Here is a 15,778-nt window from a genome sequence, read left to right on the forward strand (position 1 = left end):
AAAAATGTCTTCTGCATACACGTTTGTTTTGTTTATGTGTATACGAGCCTTTGGTTTGTAAATTAATGCTGCAATAAAATTTTGTCCCTTTCAAATGGGCCTTTGATTTGTAAATTATTGCCGCAATAAAATTTTGTTCCTTTCCACGGGAAGGATTTCCCGAAAATGAAAAAAAAAAAATTTCTTTTGCCAACAGCAATACGTCTGTATGATTCGACTTATCCCACACCTGGGTAAGTCAACGACCACACAAGTGAAGTTGGAGACAACATGATCTCTCTTCCAACTTGTTTCTTTCTGTATTTCTCTCTTGCGCTGGATTATTTTCATCAGGGTTCTGGAAAAGCTTCAAGTTGATCAGTCTTTCATATTCGATCTCTCTAGTTCTTAATATTTCCCAATCAACTTCTTTCCTGATTCAGAGGTACTCTCACTGACTTAATTACACTTGGAGAACTAATTACCATATAATTATAGTCTTCTCTTACATTTCTTATAATATTGTATAACGACTGTTAATTTGTGATGACTTTTTGGTCCCTCAGAATGTTTATGAAACCCACCAAGATAGAAAAATTGTTTTTTTCATTTTTTTGTTGATAGAAGTGATTATATTGGGGAAGGAGATTCTTATTCAGTGTATCTGTTATGAAATAGATCCGGATGGATTAATAGGTTATGAAAAATATATACGGATGGATTGCAGGTTATGAAATATAAATTGTGGGGTTTGCAGGTTATTAGTATGGCTTCTTCCTCTTCCTCTGCTGCTGCTATCTCGTCACCTCGAAGAAAGTATGATGTGTTTCTTAGTTTCAGAGGTGAGGACACCCGCAACACTTTCACCAGCCACCTTCATGCTGCTTTACTTCGAAAGAAACTTCACACCTACATAGATGACAAACTTGAGAGAGGGGATGAAATCAGACCTGCCCTTCTAGAAGCTATTGAGAAATCAAAGCTTTCGGTGATCATTTTCACAAAAAGCTACGCTTCTTCCACATGGTGTCTGGATGAACTCGTGCATATACTAGGATGCAAGGAAAGGGATGGACAGTTTGTTATACCCGTTTTTTACAACATCAGTCCACAGGATGTACGAAAACAACAGGGGAGTTATGCAGATGCATTTGCCAAGCTTGAAGAACGTTTCAAGCTTGAAGAAGGTATGGACAAGGTGCTTAAGTGGAGGGATGCTTTGCAAAAAGCTGCCAACCTATCTGGTTATGATTATTCAAACAAAGCCGGGTAACTAACTTTGCAACTCTTGCAGAATTTTTTTACTTGTGACCTTTGTTTCAAACAAGATTCATTAATGCAGGACTTAGTAACTATTTTTTTCCTTTGTGGTTACTTATATTTTCCAGGACAGAGGCTGATTCCATTGAGAAACTTGTCCAAGATATATTGAACAAATTGCATTGCAAAAGCTCAAGTAATTTAAAGGGCCTAGTTGAAATTGAAACCAAAGTTGAGCAAATTGAATCGTTACTATGCCTTGATTCATCGGATGTTTGCATTGTAGGTATTTGGGGCATGGGTGGTATTGGCAAGACCACCCTTGCTGATGTTGTATATCATCGACTCTCTTCCAAGTTTGAAGCTTGCTGTTTTCTTAAAAATGTTAGAGAAAATTCCGAAGGAAAAGACGGAATATATAACTTACGAAATGAACTTCTCCGTGAGATTTTAGATGATAAAAATATAAATATTAAGACTCCATCTATAGGATCAGAGCTTATTAAAGGGAGGCTCCGTCATACAAAGGTACTTATTGTTCTTGACGACGTGAATGATTCAAGGCAATTAGAACTTCTTGTTGGAGATGATCTTGAGTTTGGTGTCGGAAGTAGAATCATTATAACAACTCGAGATAGGAGCTTACTCAATGAAATGGTGGTTGATGACAAAATTTACGAGGTCAAGGGATTGAAACATGATGGCGCTCTTCAGCTCTTTCATTTGCATGCTCTGAAAAATAAGTCTCCTACGACAGTTTATACAGAGTTTTCAAGAAAGGTGATAGATTATATTCGAGGCATTCCATTGGCTCTTAAAACTTTGGGTTCCTTATTCCATCGCTGCGATACAGAAGAAGACTGGGATGAAGAATTGAACAGATTGAAAAAATTTCCTAGCGAAAAAATTCAGAAAGTGTTGAGACTTAGTTATGATGGATTAGAAGAAAATGAGAAGGAATGCTTTCTTGACATTGCATGCTTTCTGAAAGGGGCAGATGTTTGTTATGCAAAAAGAATATTAGATATTCGGGGTTTCTTTGTGAAGGGAATCCAAATTCTCATTGACAAGTCTCTCATATCAATTTCAGAGACGAATTTCTTAGAGATGCATGATTTGCTGCAAGAAATGGGCCGGACAATTGTTCGCGAACAATGCAAGGAAGAGCCAGGAAAACGTAATAGGTTGTGGGCTGCTGATGATGTCTATCAAGTGCTGGAGAATGATACGGTAAGAACCAAAAATCATGAACTTTCCATGACGGGACCATGGAAACTCATTTTGTATAAGCATATGTCAACAAAAGTAGTTTTTAGTAATCTGTGTTGTACATTTATTCTCATTATACTATTTTCTCTTGATTTCCAGGGAACTTCAACAGTTCAATGCATATCCTTTGACACGTCTAACATTACACGGTTGGAATTATGTGGATCACCCTTCAAGAAGATGTCTAATTTAAGATTGTTGATAATTCATAATTCTCGTCCAAGAGTCGAGTGGCGTGCAAAATACATCGGTTTTCGTTTCCATGGCGTGGCGTACAACAAGACTCTGGAACTTTCTCAAGATCTTCGGTCTCTTCCCAATTCTCTCAGGTATCTTTACTGGCAGGAATACCCGTTCAAATCTCTTCCATCAAATTTTTCTCCACAAAATCTTGTTGAGCTTCGAATGCCCGGCAGCTTTGTTGGGGCAGAACTTTGGAGTAAAAACCAGGTATATATATGCTTCCTATTCTTTTTTCTATGTTTTTTTTATTGAAGTATATATATATATATATGCTAACTTTTGTTCTTTGTATAAACTACGGTGCCTCTGGAAACCTATTCGGCCGAAGTCAATAATGTTCTTCTTTCCATTTTTCTTTAATTTGTTACAGAATCTTGGGAACTTAAAAGTGATTGACCTAAGTTTTTGCAAGCATCTGACTGAAGTTCCAGATCTCTCTCGCAGTAAAAAAATTGAGTATATAGTGCTTTATGGCTGTGATAGATTGGTTCGAATTCCTTCTTATTTTAAAGATCTTGACAAGCTTAGGTGGCTGAATCTGGGAGAGTGCACAAGTCTAGAATTCTTACCAGAGCTCCCAGTGCTATGTTATCTTGAAGCAAGTGGCTGCACTTCACTGAAGACAGTTTCAAGTTCAAGAAATTCACTCACACAAGCTTGGGATAAATATGAATTGTTTCGAGGGCGTTTTAACTTTGTTGGTTGCCCGAACTTGGATGAAAATGCAAGGACCAATATAATGGCTGACACACAGTTAAGAATTATGCGAGTGGCAACTGGGCCATTGAAAACTCAGCAACATAAAGAAGAAGAAATTGTCATGGTCTCTCTCTCACCCACGCACGCACGCACTTTCATATCTCCTTCATGCCATTTTTCACGTGTTGTATAATTTACTGCATTTCCATGCATTGATGTTACAGGAAATGACTTCATCTATCCCTACCTGCTGTCGGACTTTAGGTAGCACCGACTATGCTCGGACTTTAGTTAGCACTGTATGTGGAGGAAATGAAATTCCAAATTGGTTCTGCCATCAAAATGAAGGATCTTCGATAACTATCAAGCTTCCTCGAAATTGGTATTGTACAGATTTTTTGGGTTTTGCTCTATCTGTTGTTCTCCCTCCCCAAATTTTTTTTTATAAAGATATGATGCTTGGATGCTCGTGCAATTTTAAAACTAATAGTGGTGAAAGCCATAAAACCATTTATCCTTCCCATTATCCTTTTAATGGGGTAATGCGTTTCAGTAACATATTTGTGTGGTATTATGCGTTTGCACTTGGAGAGGGAGCAACTTTGAATCGCTCCAATTCTTTTTACAAACTTGTCACTGGGGCCTGTTTTGAGTTCAACGCCGTGGGCCTTCTCCGATCAGAGGTGATAAAGTGTGGGATCAGCCTGCTGTATGCTGAAGATGTCGAGACCATCAAGTCGGGAGGAAATACAGGTTGGAGTAGCCAAAAATAAAAAGTTAGAAATGAAAAGTAAGAATTTGAGCTCTTCTTATTGTTTGTATTCTCATCTTTTAAGCTGTATGTAAGCCTTGTGGCCGAGGGATTCCTAATATTAGTCTTTATTGTTGTAACGCATTGGCTCTCTAAGTAATTTATAAGAGACGTTTTGATATAGGTGGTTGAATTTTGAATTTTTTATATCAAACATCTATAGCTTTTGGCTTTTGGCTTTTTTATTTTTTTATTTTTTTTAATCATTGATATCATGGGTTTAGCAGAAAAATACCAGTATACCGCAGTATTAATCGTTATAAAAGTAACTTTTGATCAAACATTCTTTTATTAAATTTTTATATTTCATTTACTTAATTTATCATTTAATTCACAAATTAATATAAAAAAAACTCCAAAAATGATGTTGCCTTATCTTATCTTCTCCTATAATAATTCGTTCCATAATCACTAGCAAAAGTGCCCCGCATGTTGCTGCGAATGCTTTAAATATTTTGATAATATATATGTATATACACACACAAACACAGAACATAATTGATTGAAACTAGATTTATAGAAATTGGCAATGTTCATAGCTATCAAAAGATTGAGTGTTTAATTGCTACCTGTTCAAAAGATAAGAGATTCTTTGAAGCTAAATTTATGCAAGTTCATAGTTATCAAAAGATTGGCAATGTTCACTCTTTATTAGGCATTTTCAGATTGTGAGGGAAAGAGAAGACCCATCCCATCTTCCAGCTTCAATACAAGTGCCTGTAGCGAAGCATATCGGGAAGATGTCTTCCCTGAGGATTGTTTATAAGGATTCATAATTTCAATTTTAGGACAGAATTAGATGTTATAAACATGTGAAAGTCATAATCTTTTGCTATTGGTGCTCATAATTTTTTTTTTCAAGTTTTAATTCCCTTGTATTTAAGAAGAGGTTCAGAACTCTCTTCAATTTCTTTTGGTTTTGGTTTGGCTTTGGGCTTAGCCTCCGTTGTCGCCATTGACAGAAGACGGGCTCTTAGGAATAGAAGTGGGCATGAATGGAGCTTGCTATGATCTAATAATGAAAACATACACTAATCAAACATAAAATTTCAAGTGCATGAAAGAATTTATACAAATATGTTGAAAAGAATCAATTTTTTGTTTCGATTAGAAGTGAAGCAAAAAAGGAAGCGGTTCAAACTGCAGAGGAAGCAGTGCAGTAAGAAAGAGGCAGAGGAGGAACGAGGAGAGTGAGCCACGTATTACTGGGCAACACGTATCAAGGATGGGCAAACTGGTCAATTCACTGTGCAAGTGAGGAAAAGAAAAAGAAAAATGCACAGTAAAAGGGGTAATTTCGCCACTTCACTGTACATTGGAACAGTGCTTTTCAAATTCAGCTTTTCCCATTGGGCTTTAGTATATACTAGTAATAGTGCCTACGCGTTGCAGGCTTCAAAAACGTGTAAAATATGTGCATTCTTAATAGGTGTATTATTTACAATTGTATTTACACACATAATAATTAGTACCTGTAAATTTTATTGACTGTCGCTTCACAATTTTTTTGTTTTATTTGTGATGATGTACATGCTTCTCTATTATGCTTTGAAAAAATGAAAGTTGTTAGTACAAATAAATAAGAATGTTAAAGAAGAAGAATGATTTTTTTAATTACTAAAGAAATTGAGTAATTTTTGCAGTTTTTAAATAAATTTAATAAGATACTTCAAAGAAAACTGCAAGGTACCTATTACTTTGATCAGCAATCTTCTCCAATAGTAACACCGGATGATGGCATAAATTGTCATAACCTTCAAAAATAACAATTGGCAAAAACCTGTTTATATCGGAGATAAAATTTTAATGATATTCACAGGATTAAACCTGTTATTTTTGTTCTAGTATTATTGTAAAATAAATAAATAAATAAAATTAAAAAAGTTAAAAAAACCCAAAAGAAGAAGCATTGATTGCTTTCTTTGCAAATTGAATTTACGTACCATGAGAGGTTAATCTAGCTTTGATCTAGATTTGAAGCACATGTTGAAGTTCTCAATGATTGAAGGTGATGGTATACAGTTAATTGACTCGCTTCGGATGAAGACAACTGTGAATATTTATGAGCCAAAAGTTGTCGTGGAATTTGTTAGAGAATTAGACAATACTAAAAAGTATGACCCATGCGTCGCTGCGGGACTATGATATATTATGGTGAAAACATATGAAAGATCATGTATCCAATGATTGTGGACCTAATAATCATGCACTCAAACACCAAACACCAAAATGTCATCAAATCAAAGTATAACTTTCATTTAACTAAGTTCTTACACTTCAGTTCAATCTTAAGCTAAAAAGAGTAGTTCAATTGACTAAAATTACACAAAAGGGAGAAAGACATAACAAACAATTGTGGAAAGTTGTACAGTGACATTGATCCTGCAAGTTAAATATGAAAAATGTTCAAAAGAATGTAAAAGCTCAATTCAAATCATCCCTAGCATCAGTAGATTAACAATGAAAAAACAAAATTCGTATAAGTTCATATGCTTGTTGCTTGACAATTCAGCATGGGAAAAAAAATGCAAGGAAACAAATATTGTTAAAAATCCAGTGAATAAGTGAATGACAGTGAACATTACAATTAGTATAACATGAATATGCATGTGGATAGTAAATACTAAGCAAGAATATGCATAGGTAAATAGTAACTATCAATTAACCATTTTAATTAACACTTTAAAAAAATTGTTTACGTATAAAAAATTCTAATACAAAGAATAAAACGCTCTGAATATTATAAAAAGAAATTCATATACTATACAAACACAGTCAATATGAAAATATATATCATTTGACAATACAAAATCAAGCAGTGTCTAAAGATGATAAGCAGATCCTAGATAGTGTTTATTACAAAAAGAAAGTAGAAACGTTATATCATATGCATTAAAACAATTAGCAAACTTTCAATAGGCAAAACTAAAGGTTTATTAATTAAAATCATTACATAATGATTGCTCACCTTTTCTCTAGCAGTATACAGTGCAGACTTGTATTTTTATTAGTCGTTCCTAAAGTTCTCGGTCTCCACATTCTACACATGGACTTTAATCTTTATTGCCTTTTTATACGGTTGTACCTGATTGATAGGTGTTGGAATTGCGTCTTCCATTCAAGCTACTCAAATTAAACACAAATTTTGTAAATTTGCAAAGAGTCATTGCAATAAGTTAAAATAAACGCTGGAACAACCTTTCAAATCCCAAATAGTCATTGCATAGAAATCCCCATTAATGAAACCTTTATACACAAACCCTTCAATAAAATTATGTGCAAAATAATATGAAAATATTCTCTGATGTAGAGGGAATTGCACGTATAGAGATTCAAAAAAGAATATTCTCTCTGAACCCATATGTGGCCTCTCCCCACCTTTCAATCCCAAACACCCTGTACTTGTCCTAGCAAGCCTTTATAAAGTCAGTCGAAAACAAAACATCGATTCCACGAAAAATTAAAAAATTCCTACTCTTAAACAGAAGAATCCTCGTCGACAGCTTCAAAGGTGTTTTGTAAACCTCTCAGCATATCTTTCCCAATTGTATTTCTCACCTCCACCATCTCCTACCTAACCTGAGCAATCCATGTTACCATACAAACAAAACCGAATTTGGTAGCTGGGTGAAAGCAAAAGAAAGCACTATTACATTCAAGTAAAATAAGGAATTTCAAAACATTATAGCAGAAAATCAATTACATACAATTTTTCCTTAAACATTCTTTAAATGCAGAAAAGAAAACTAACCTCTTGTAGAAGTGATGAGAAGGAATGAAAAATCAGAACACCACCTGTTTAAAAATACAAAAATCCAAAATCAAAATGAAAAAAGAAAAGAAATCAACTTTCAAATCACTCGAATTCTCATCATAGTATCCTCACCATTATCTTATCACTACCCACCTGCAATTCCTTGCTCTCTGTTTTCAAATCACTCGAATTCTCATCCCGGTTAACGGTTTCAAATCGCCACTAACTTGTACAATTCCCAAATCATAAAATTCCAGTAAGGGTATGCCGAAACACAAAATTCAATTTCATTATGTACAGACCAACATAGAGATTGAGACAGGTTTTAACTTCTACAATTCTACACATTTTCGAGCCCTAAATTTTCCCGGAAACAAAAGAAAATTTTCGAGCCCTAAATTTTCCCAGAAACAAAAGAAAATGAAAGAAGTCGTACCTGTTCGAAAGAGCAGATGCAAGTTTGGTGGAGCAGCGATGGCAAAGATCTCTAGTGAGAAAGTTAATAAGATGGAGCAAACCATTGAACCCAAAAACCCAGATTTTTAAAATTAAAATCACAAAAATTTCAACAAATATGTCGGAGCACTCACCAGGAAACCCAAGCTTTCGAATTGGCGATTTCCTGAAAATCAAGCTTTTCTAGGTTAAAATTTCTTCCAGAAGGCAACAGATCCAACATTCATGCAAAGAAAATTCGAATTGAAAAATAATAATAATAATAAAGTGAGAGAGACATACCTTCTTAGGGAGGCCAGCGATTAAGAGCTTGAGAGAGAACTTGAGAAATTTGTGGAAGCAAATGGAAGAGCCCGCTTTTCCATGTTTCTTCCCCTCCACGATGAGCAACACGTGTATAACACTACAGGAGGAAGAAAATCCAACAAAAAGGTGCACGATGAGGATGTGGGGAGCAGCAAGGGAAATCGATATAAAACGGAGGGGCAAAACAGTCCGCCCACAGATCATCCACAGTACCCAACCCCTACGAGTTTTAGTATGTATGATATGTATAACCAGGAATTGTTCCAAATGATGAACCATGGATATAAAGTAGTTTCATTTTATAGTGGAAAACAACAGAAAACAATAAAAGAAATTCTTTACAAATTCATTTGAATTTCCTCTATTATGCATGGACACAGACAACGATACAGGAATACGACACATGGGAATACGTCAAATTTCTAAAAATGAAAACACGATATGATAAGGATACAACAATAAAAAATAATATAAATAAATAAATATATCTAAATATTATAAAATAAGCATTCGAATATACTATTCAAGTTCAAATTTATTTCGATAAACTTCAAACATTTAAAAAGATAATCCACTAAACAACTAATTTAGTCTTCAAACTTGAAAAACTAAAAAGAACATCCAAATGACTTAAAAAAATAAAAAGAAAAGAGTCCCTCATTATCAAACTAGCTTTTTTATTTCTGCAAGAGCTTCATCAGTAACCTTATTGCAAGAGACGATCCCATTTCCAAATATTTTTAACAAATGAAACTTGATCCTAGAGTACGATCCTCTGAAAATCTTTTGGCAATAATGAAACACAGTAACTCCTCTTCCATTTTCCACTCTTTCGAGCTTTTGACATACTTTCACAGTGTATCATGATCATTTTCAACAGTCTCAACTGAATTAACATTAGCATTCGCATGTTTATCAGGATGATTCATTTTCCTAAATTATCAACATGTAATTCATAAGAATCAATCCAAAGTAGTCCCATAAAAAATTACGAGTCAAATTTATGCTAAGAGATCAACAAAGCAACATAAAAACATATATAAATATATTATAATCTAAATTATTCTACACCACTAACAATAATATTATTATAGTATGCAAAAACAGAAAAGCAAAAGAAGCTTTTCGTTTGGATTCAGAAAAGCAAAAGGGGACTGTAATCGGTAAAGCAGATGACTCTAACCAAAAAAAAAAAGCTTCAAGAAAGCTTGGAATCCGAAACCCAGTTACCAGCTCTCACCAGTGGATGCATGAGATACGATGCAGCAGTAGCAAACGGAGACGACAGGAGCAGTTGCCGAAGATGGTTCTGATGTTCAAGTGAGGAAAAACAGGTAGATTTGAATTTTATATACAAAATTGTTTCGATTTTTGGTCACAGAATCGTTTCAGTTCAGCTAATCTAGGATTATCATGATTCTGTGCGGATTAAGTGTAATTATCTTGATTTTTTTGTGTGATTATCCTCTGATTATAGTTTAAAACGTATCCGAAAAGTACGATAGTCGTATCTCAATAGTAAGGTACACGTATCCCACCAGTCAACAATGTATCTGTAGACTCGGATACGTATCGGTCGCATATCCGCACGTATCACCCTGCGTATCCGTATCCCCGCGTGTCAGATATGGGATACGCTGGTCTTCTCCCGTGTCCATGCATCATAGAATTTCCTATACCATATGTTACTGGGTTTTCAATTTTACACACCAATGTGCCTATCATATTTGCAGCACGAAACCAACATTTACATAAACAAAAGGTTGAGTTTCCACCTGCCAATCTAGCAATAGGAACGAACACTATAGCTCCAATTCAAAGGTCATACCTTTCAGCAAAAAGACCACTCTACGTTTCACCAATTTATTCCTTCTCACCACAAAAACTGAGCAAGCACAAACCCACATTAAAAAATTAACATTAAAAAGAAAATGGAGCTCGTCGTCTTCTTGGAAATTTAAGCACCAATACATAAAATTGTCCATTAATTCTTAGTTCCTCTATGCATCACGGGATCATATGCTAACTTGCAATTGATGTTATAATTTGTGAATTTTATGTAACGACCTATAAGTTTATATCTTGACAGTTTAAGACGTAAGAAAAGCTAAAATATATTTACTCTGATTGATCAAAATACTTGGTCTAATTCCCAAACTATGTAATGTACAACATGGTCATCTTTACACATTTATTATGGAACAAAACACAACCAAATTAATGAATTTTATTTTAAAAACATAAGGTACAAATTACACTAAGTATCGACATTGCAACCAAAAAAAGAAATAAAAGGAATGGACCATTTACTGTCAAGTTAATATTGTTATCTCTTATTACATTATTAAGGTCTTCTTCTTACTGCAAAGATAATAAACAAAGTTTAAGTCCACTAATCTTGAGGCCAAATAAGAAATAATATCATAATTATAAAAAACTAAAACGGTTGACAAATAATTTGATCAAAGTGAACAGAAGATGATCTTACAATGCCATACCCTTCGATCAATGATACTTTGATACAATGCCACATGGAAATTCCTTAGCCCCATCTACTGAAGATTAAATGTGTGAAAAAATAGGCTGCAAAAGAAGAGTAAACCAAGCATAAGTTGAAAAATAATATTTGGTCGCAAATGACCTGACTGTGAAAAGTAAATTAATAAGAACTTACCTTGGGTACTGATAGAAGCAGAAGACTGTTCACAAAGATTTATCTATTACCAAAGAACTAGTGAAACACATGAGTAAAAACAAATTCCATTCTACCAAAGTCTTTATACAACTAAAAAAGTTGGGAACACTTAAACATCACCTGGAAGAAGAATTCATTTGGTGCTTTGATTCAAACCTGGCTGAAATCTTCGAGTCTTCTTATGATTTCAAATGTCTCCAAACCACCTGGTGTTTCAAAAAAATCAAGCCTAATAAATACTACTCACACAACAAAAATTAATACATATAAGAACCGAAATTTGTTCGAATCAACACAAAAAACCAAAAACTTATACGAGCTTCCTTATGAGAATCTCAAACTCTAGCCATTTCAAAAAACTTGTTAGCATTTCCTCAAATACGTGCTAAACTCTCTCTTACTGCTCAAAATCCAAATGAGTACCTAAGATATACAAAACTACATTTAGGTTAAGGCTATACTGCACTAAATGACATTCAAAACCACAATACACCAAAACAAAGATGAATTCAACACCTGGAATGTGTAATATTCATATCTAAAATTTGAAACATAATTTTCTCCCTTAAAAACTTTGATCTACAAAACCCATTACATTTTTCAACAAAAAAAACAATCGCTTAAGGAAAGCAAATACAATGCAACAAAAGAGTTGTTCGATTTAGCTCCATTTCGTATGGCCAAAAGCTTGAAAAACAGCTTAGAAGCACAATTCCAAATATTACCAAAAGCAAGCAGCTTTGGGGTAAAGAGCCCACTCTCCCAAATAGAGCTTTAAGTTCATGGCACATGATTCGAATTAATTTATCACTAATCTAAGTTCTAAAATGGTAAAAGTGAGGAAATATACCTATCACCCTGTTCACTGTGATCTGTGAAATCCAAGTTCCACTACGTAACCCTCGGCATTGCTGCGTAACTTCCGGTGACTATCACCCTGGGAAGGTTTAGAGTAGCAGCAGATTGGTAATAGGCTATCATCAGTCTCTGAAGATCTGGAGTACCATAAACTTAATCTCTACCAAAAACTATACAAATATTTAAATAAAATATAACTACTCTCTCAATTTTGCTGAGAAATATCTACCACACCACTAAATATTCCTCAATTGCCTCTAGCTTCACTATCTATGTTGTATAAAACTCGGCAATAAAAAAATAGCCCAAAAAACCCTAACAGACCTAAATAATTGACATATGTTTTCGCTCACCAAAAAGTTGCAGTTTACTAAATTTCAGAATCCTTGACAAAACTGCAATCATGACCAGTGAAGACATGATCAACCCAGATGAGTCAACAACAAATTCGTGGGGACTTTGCAGTATGCATGAAGCGGAGGAAATTAAGTGCTTGGTGAGACGGAAAAAAACCCTAACAGACCTATTGACATATGTTTTCGCTCACCAAAAAGTTGCAGTTTACTAAATTTCAGAATCCTTGACAAAACTGCAGTCATGACCAGTGAAGACATGATCAACCCAGATGGGTCAACAACAAATATGCATGAAGCGGAGGAAATTAAGTGCTTGGTGAGACAGAAAAAAACCAAACCCAACCCCAAATTAAGCAGATAAATCACTCAATAAAGCTTGATTACTGGGAAGAACGAATCTCTGAAAAAGAAACTCACCACAGTTATCATTGAGCCTCAGCACAGAGGCCTTCAAAAGCTCAAGAAAAACTGAAAAGAAAGCACAGTGCCCTGACACTGAAAACCAAACAAAATTAAATAGCCACATGTAGAATCGGAGGCTATAAACAAAACCCAAAAATAACATAAGAATAAAATCAAGAAAGTGGTACATCTCACCAGGAACCATAGAGAAGCAGAAAGTTTTGCCAAAGAGGAGCAGAAACCGAAATAAAACCAAGGAAACGGAAACCGAAAGAATATTCCAGAGATCCGAAGCGAACCATTGCAGGATGATCGACACGTGGCAAGAGAATGGTGGACGCGTGGCCAAAGAAAAGCAATGAAAATGCGAAGACAAAGAGACCCAAAACAAAACAGCACCGCCCGTGCCGCATATTTTTTTGCTTGGGTTTTAGTATATGGGTAATAAACTAGAGATTGAGCCCGCTCGATGCCGCATATTTTAAAATTGTGTTAAATGTTTGAAATATATTAAAACATACCCATGCATATCAAAATTCATATCCAAATGTTCAACAAAGAACCAAAACAATTTACAAACATGGTTCTTGGCCCTCCATATGCAGAGTGCCCATTCCCCATCTTCATTCTGCAAAAACAATTCACCAACAAATTTATTCATTTTTCTATATCAAAATTAAGCTTTCTTAACAAGCATTAATTTCATGAAAAACATTCTTACCTGATGATTATAGAGATATCTGCACATCACAACAGCATTCAGACCTCCAGTAATTGAAAGTGCAATGATGTGTTCCAATTGGTAAGTAATACTTAGTCACTCAACAATTACCAAATGGACCAAATAATAAAGAAAAAACCAATCTTGGTTAATTCATTTAACTAAGAAGAAAGGTTGTCAAGTACCGAAATGAATATGCAGCCATCTTTTGGAATGTCAAAACTTATTTCTCATATTTAACCATGATATACAGATCCTCCGTGTTTTCATCTTCTGGATTACATGATGATTACTACTTTTCTCCCTTACCCAGGAAGCAGAAACATAGGACCCCCATAATCTCCAGCCCAATGTCCGTCATGTGCCTGGATTGTTGAATAGAAACTCAGAGACCTTCATAATGTGGTTGTCACTGCCTATTTCGTTACCTCTTCTTGATTTTTAACTTTGAGTTTTGGTAGATTAGTGGCAAATGGATTCTCCTTTGCAAACTGCATTCAAAAATAAGAAGAGAGCAAGCTCGTAATCCTGCCAAAAGATACCCCTAATCACTGGCTATCGTTTTCATTGATCCAAATCATCCAATTAGCAAAAGTATCCAACAATCTCCTCGACTGAAAAAATTCCTGCCAATTTAGAGAAGAACTATTCCAAATTACGGATGTACTCTATTAATTTAACCAAGAACATGCATGGCACCACCACTATTAAGAAGCATCAGCATCAACATACAAAGACAAAAGTTTCTACAATCAGTTGTCAAATTGTTACCAAAAACATGCATGGAAAGAATAAAAATGACCACAAAGATGGCAAAACAATTAACCACATATGTTGTTTATATGCCCACTGAGAGGAAAAAGCTTCTGCAATTGCAAGAACGTATTTATATAAAACAGACATGTCACTTTAGCTTAAGCTCACACACCATCTCAAAGAGCCTCTTGTATCCATTCCAATCATACTCCTGTCAAGCATGTCCCTCTACTATTCCCCACCAGCAATCAACCATAAACGCCATCTACATTAACTGATATCAATACCCTCGGCTGCTTTAGTGAGCATCTGGATCAACCAGCACACACTTCATATGAATGACACCTAACTGCCACCAAAATAAAAGACATGATGAAGAGCATACAAATTGGCGACTAAGCTTAAAAACAACCCTTGTGTATTAAGCGACTAAGCTTAAATATCTTTAAGAACCAATCGGCCATGGTTTGCAAGCCAGGACTGAACTCAGAAAAATTTGCTTCCTAGTAACATTGACTTAAATTTGTGGCAGAAGGACTGGAATTTTCTCTTCTTTTTTATTAAAGAAAAAAGAGACAGAGACTTCATTTAGATATAATAAGGATTTAAAAGAATGAATTCATATTTTGACAACAAGCTCAGATTTGTTTCTAACATAAAGATATAATCCACGAAATGAGCAAATGTAATGTAATAACTGAAACTAAAATGACTATGTCCAATGAATCATTCGAAATCCATGTAATCCTTCAATCACATAAATATAAACATTATATCCAAGCACCTAAAACAAAAACATGAACTAAAATCCCAGAAATTTCACTATGAAACTGAAGCTTAATAAACATATGTGCACCTTTAGCTATTGCCTCATAAGAATTTTCTTGAAAAGGTGTGAATTGAGTTTAGGATCAGAACCTATAATTGAATAGAACAGTCTGCAACTTTTTGTTCATTTTGCTGCCTTTACCCCTTGCTATCTTGTCCCGATTTACATGTTCTTCAAACCTCACGGGCGTCCATCTTCCTCGACCAATTTCATTCTGGCCTGCAGTCAGTTTTCAACGCAATTTGTTGCGATCATTTGAGAGGGTGCGTAGAGTTCTGGTGGTCACGCCGGCTCAGGTGTTTACAACACCACCTCCTTCTCTTTGTCTGCCTTTGTTGGCAGTCTTGTTCGTGGTAAATCCACATGCTTTTTTCAATTTCTGGC

General features: G+C 35.0%; 1 protein-coding gene and 3 long non-coding RNA genes across 6 annotated transcripts in view; 1 reads left to right on the forward strand and 3 right to left on the reverse strand.

Moving 5' to 3' along the window:
• Positions 1 to 15,778, reverse strand: part of LOC137725476 (uncharacterized) — a 66,716-nt gene that overhangs the window by 41,017 nt on the left and 9,921 nt on the right. Inside the window, exons 6-11 of the long non-coding RNA XR_015962829.1 lie at positions 13,810 to 14,435; positions 13,284 to 13,716; positions 13,104 to 13,181; positions 12,323 to 12,467; positions 11,593 to 11,678; positions 11,452 to 11,494 (exon numbers count right to left, since the gene is read on the reverse strand). This is a non-coding gene — a long non-coding RNA (uncharacterized LOC137725476). The remainder of the gene's footprint in view (positions 1 to 11,451; positions 11,495 to 11,592; positions 11,679 to 12,322; positions 12,468 to 13,103; positions 13,182 to 13,283; positions 13,717 to 13,809; positions 14,436 to 15,778) is intronic.
• Positions 146 to 4,382, forward strand: LOC137724471 (TMV resistance protein N-like). Of its 2 annotated transcripts, none has more exons than XM_088694598.1 (6): positions 146 to 424; positions 737 to 1,248; positions 1,368 to 2,469; positions 2,608 to 2,958; positions 3,122 to 3,574; positions 3,675 to 4,382. In XM_088694598.1, the coding sequence occupies exons 2-6, from the start codon at positions 746 to 748 to the stop codon at positions 4,221 to 4,223; spliced, it is 2,958 nt and encodes a 985-aa protein (XP_088550724.1). In that variant the 5' UTR covers positions 146 to 424; positions 737 to 745; the 3' UTR covers positions 4,224 to 4,382. The 2 variants fall into 2 exon arrangements, with proteins under 2 accessions (XP_088550724.1, XP_088550723.1); XM_088694597.1 differs by having other exon boundaries at positions 212 to 424; positions 707 to 1,248.
• On the reverse strand, positions 5,248 to 6,779 carry LOC148696872 (uncharacterized). Of its 2 annotated transcripts, none has more exons than XR_015962842.1 (4): positions 6,205 to 6,779; positions 5,952 to 6,015; positions 5,734 to 5,799; positions 5,248 to 5,273 (listed from the first exon to the last, which is right to left on the reverse strand). It is a non-coding gene; the product is annotated as an uncharacterized LOC148696872 (long non-coding RNA). The 2 variants fall into 2 exon arrangements; XR_015962841.1 differs by having other exon boundaries at positions 5,248 to 5,507.
• On the reverse strand, positions 7,481 to 8,141 carry LOC148696873 (uncharacterized). Its single transcript, XR_015962843.1, has 2 exons — positions 8,013 to 8,141; positions 7,481 to 7,884 (listed from the first exon to the last, which is right to left on the reverse strand). It is a non-coding gene; the product is annotated as an uncharacterized LOC148696873 (long non-coding RNA).

Source organism: Pyrus communis, chromosome 5 (genome assembly GCF_041283825.1).
Source record: "Pyrus communis isolate YQ-2024b chromosome 5, ASM4128382v1, whole genome shotgun sequence".
In the NCBI taxonomy this organism is placed as follows: Eukaryota; Viridiplantae; Streptophyta; class Magnoliopsida; order Rosales; family Rosaceae; genus Pyrus; species Pyrus communis.

What these genes read in the sequence shown, in the direction of transcription:
- LOC137724471 (XM_088694597.1), top strand. Translation starts at nt 710, where the DNA reads ATGAAATATAAATTGTGGGGTTTGCAGGTTATTAGTATGGCTTCTTCC. An exon ending in GATTATTCAAACAAAGCCGG is followed by an intron (nt 1,249 to 1,367) that starts GTAACTAACTTT and finishes TATATTTTCCAG; the next exon opens with GACAGAGGCTGATTCCATTG. An exon ending in AAGAAGAAGAAATTGTCATG is followed by an intron (nt 3,575 to 3,674) that starts GTCTCTCTCTCA and finishes TTGATGTTACAG; the next exon opens with GAAATGACTTCATCTATCCC.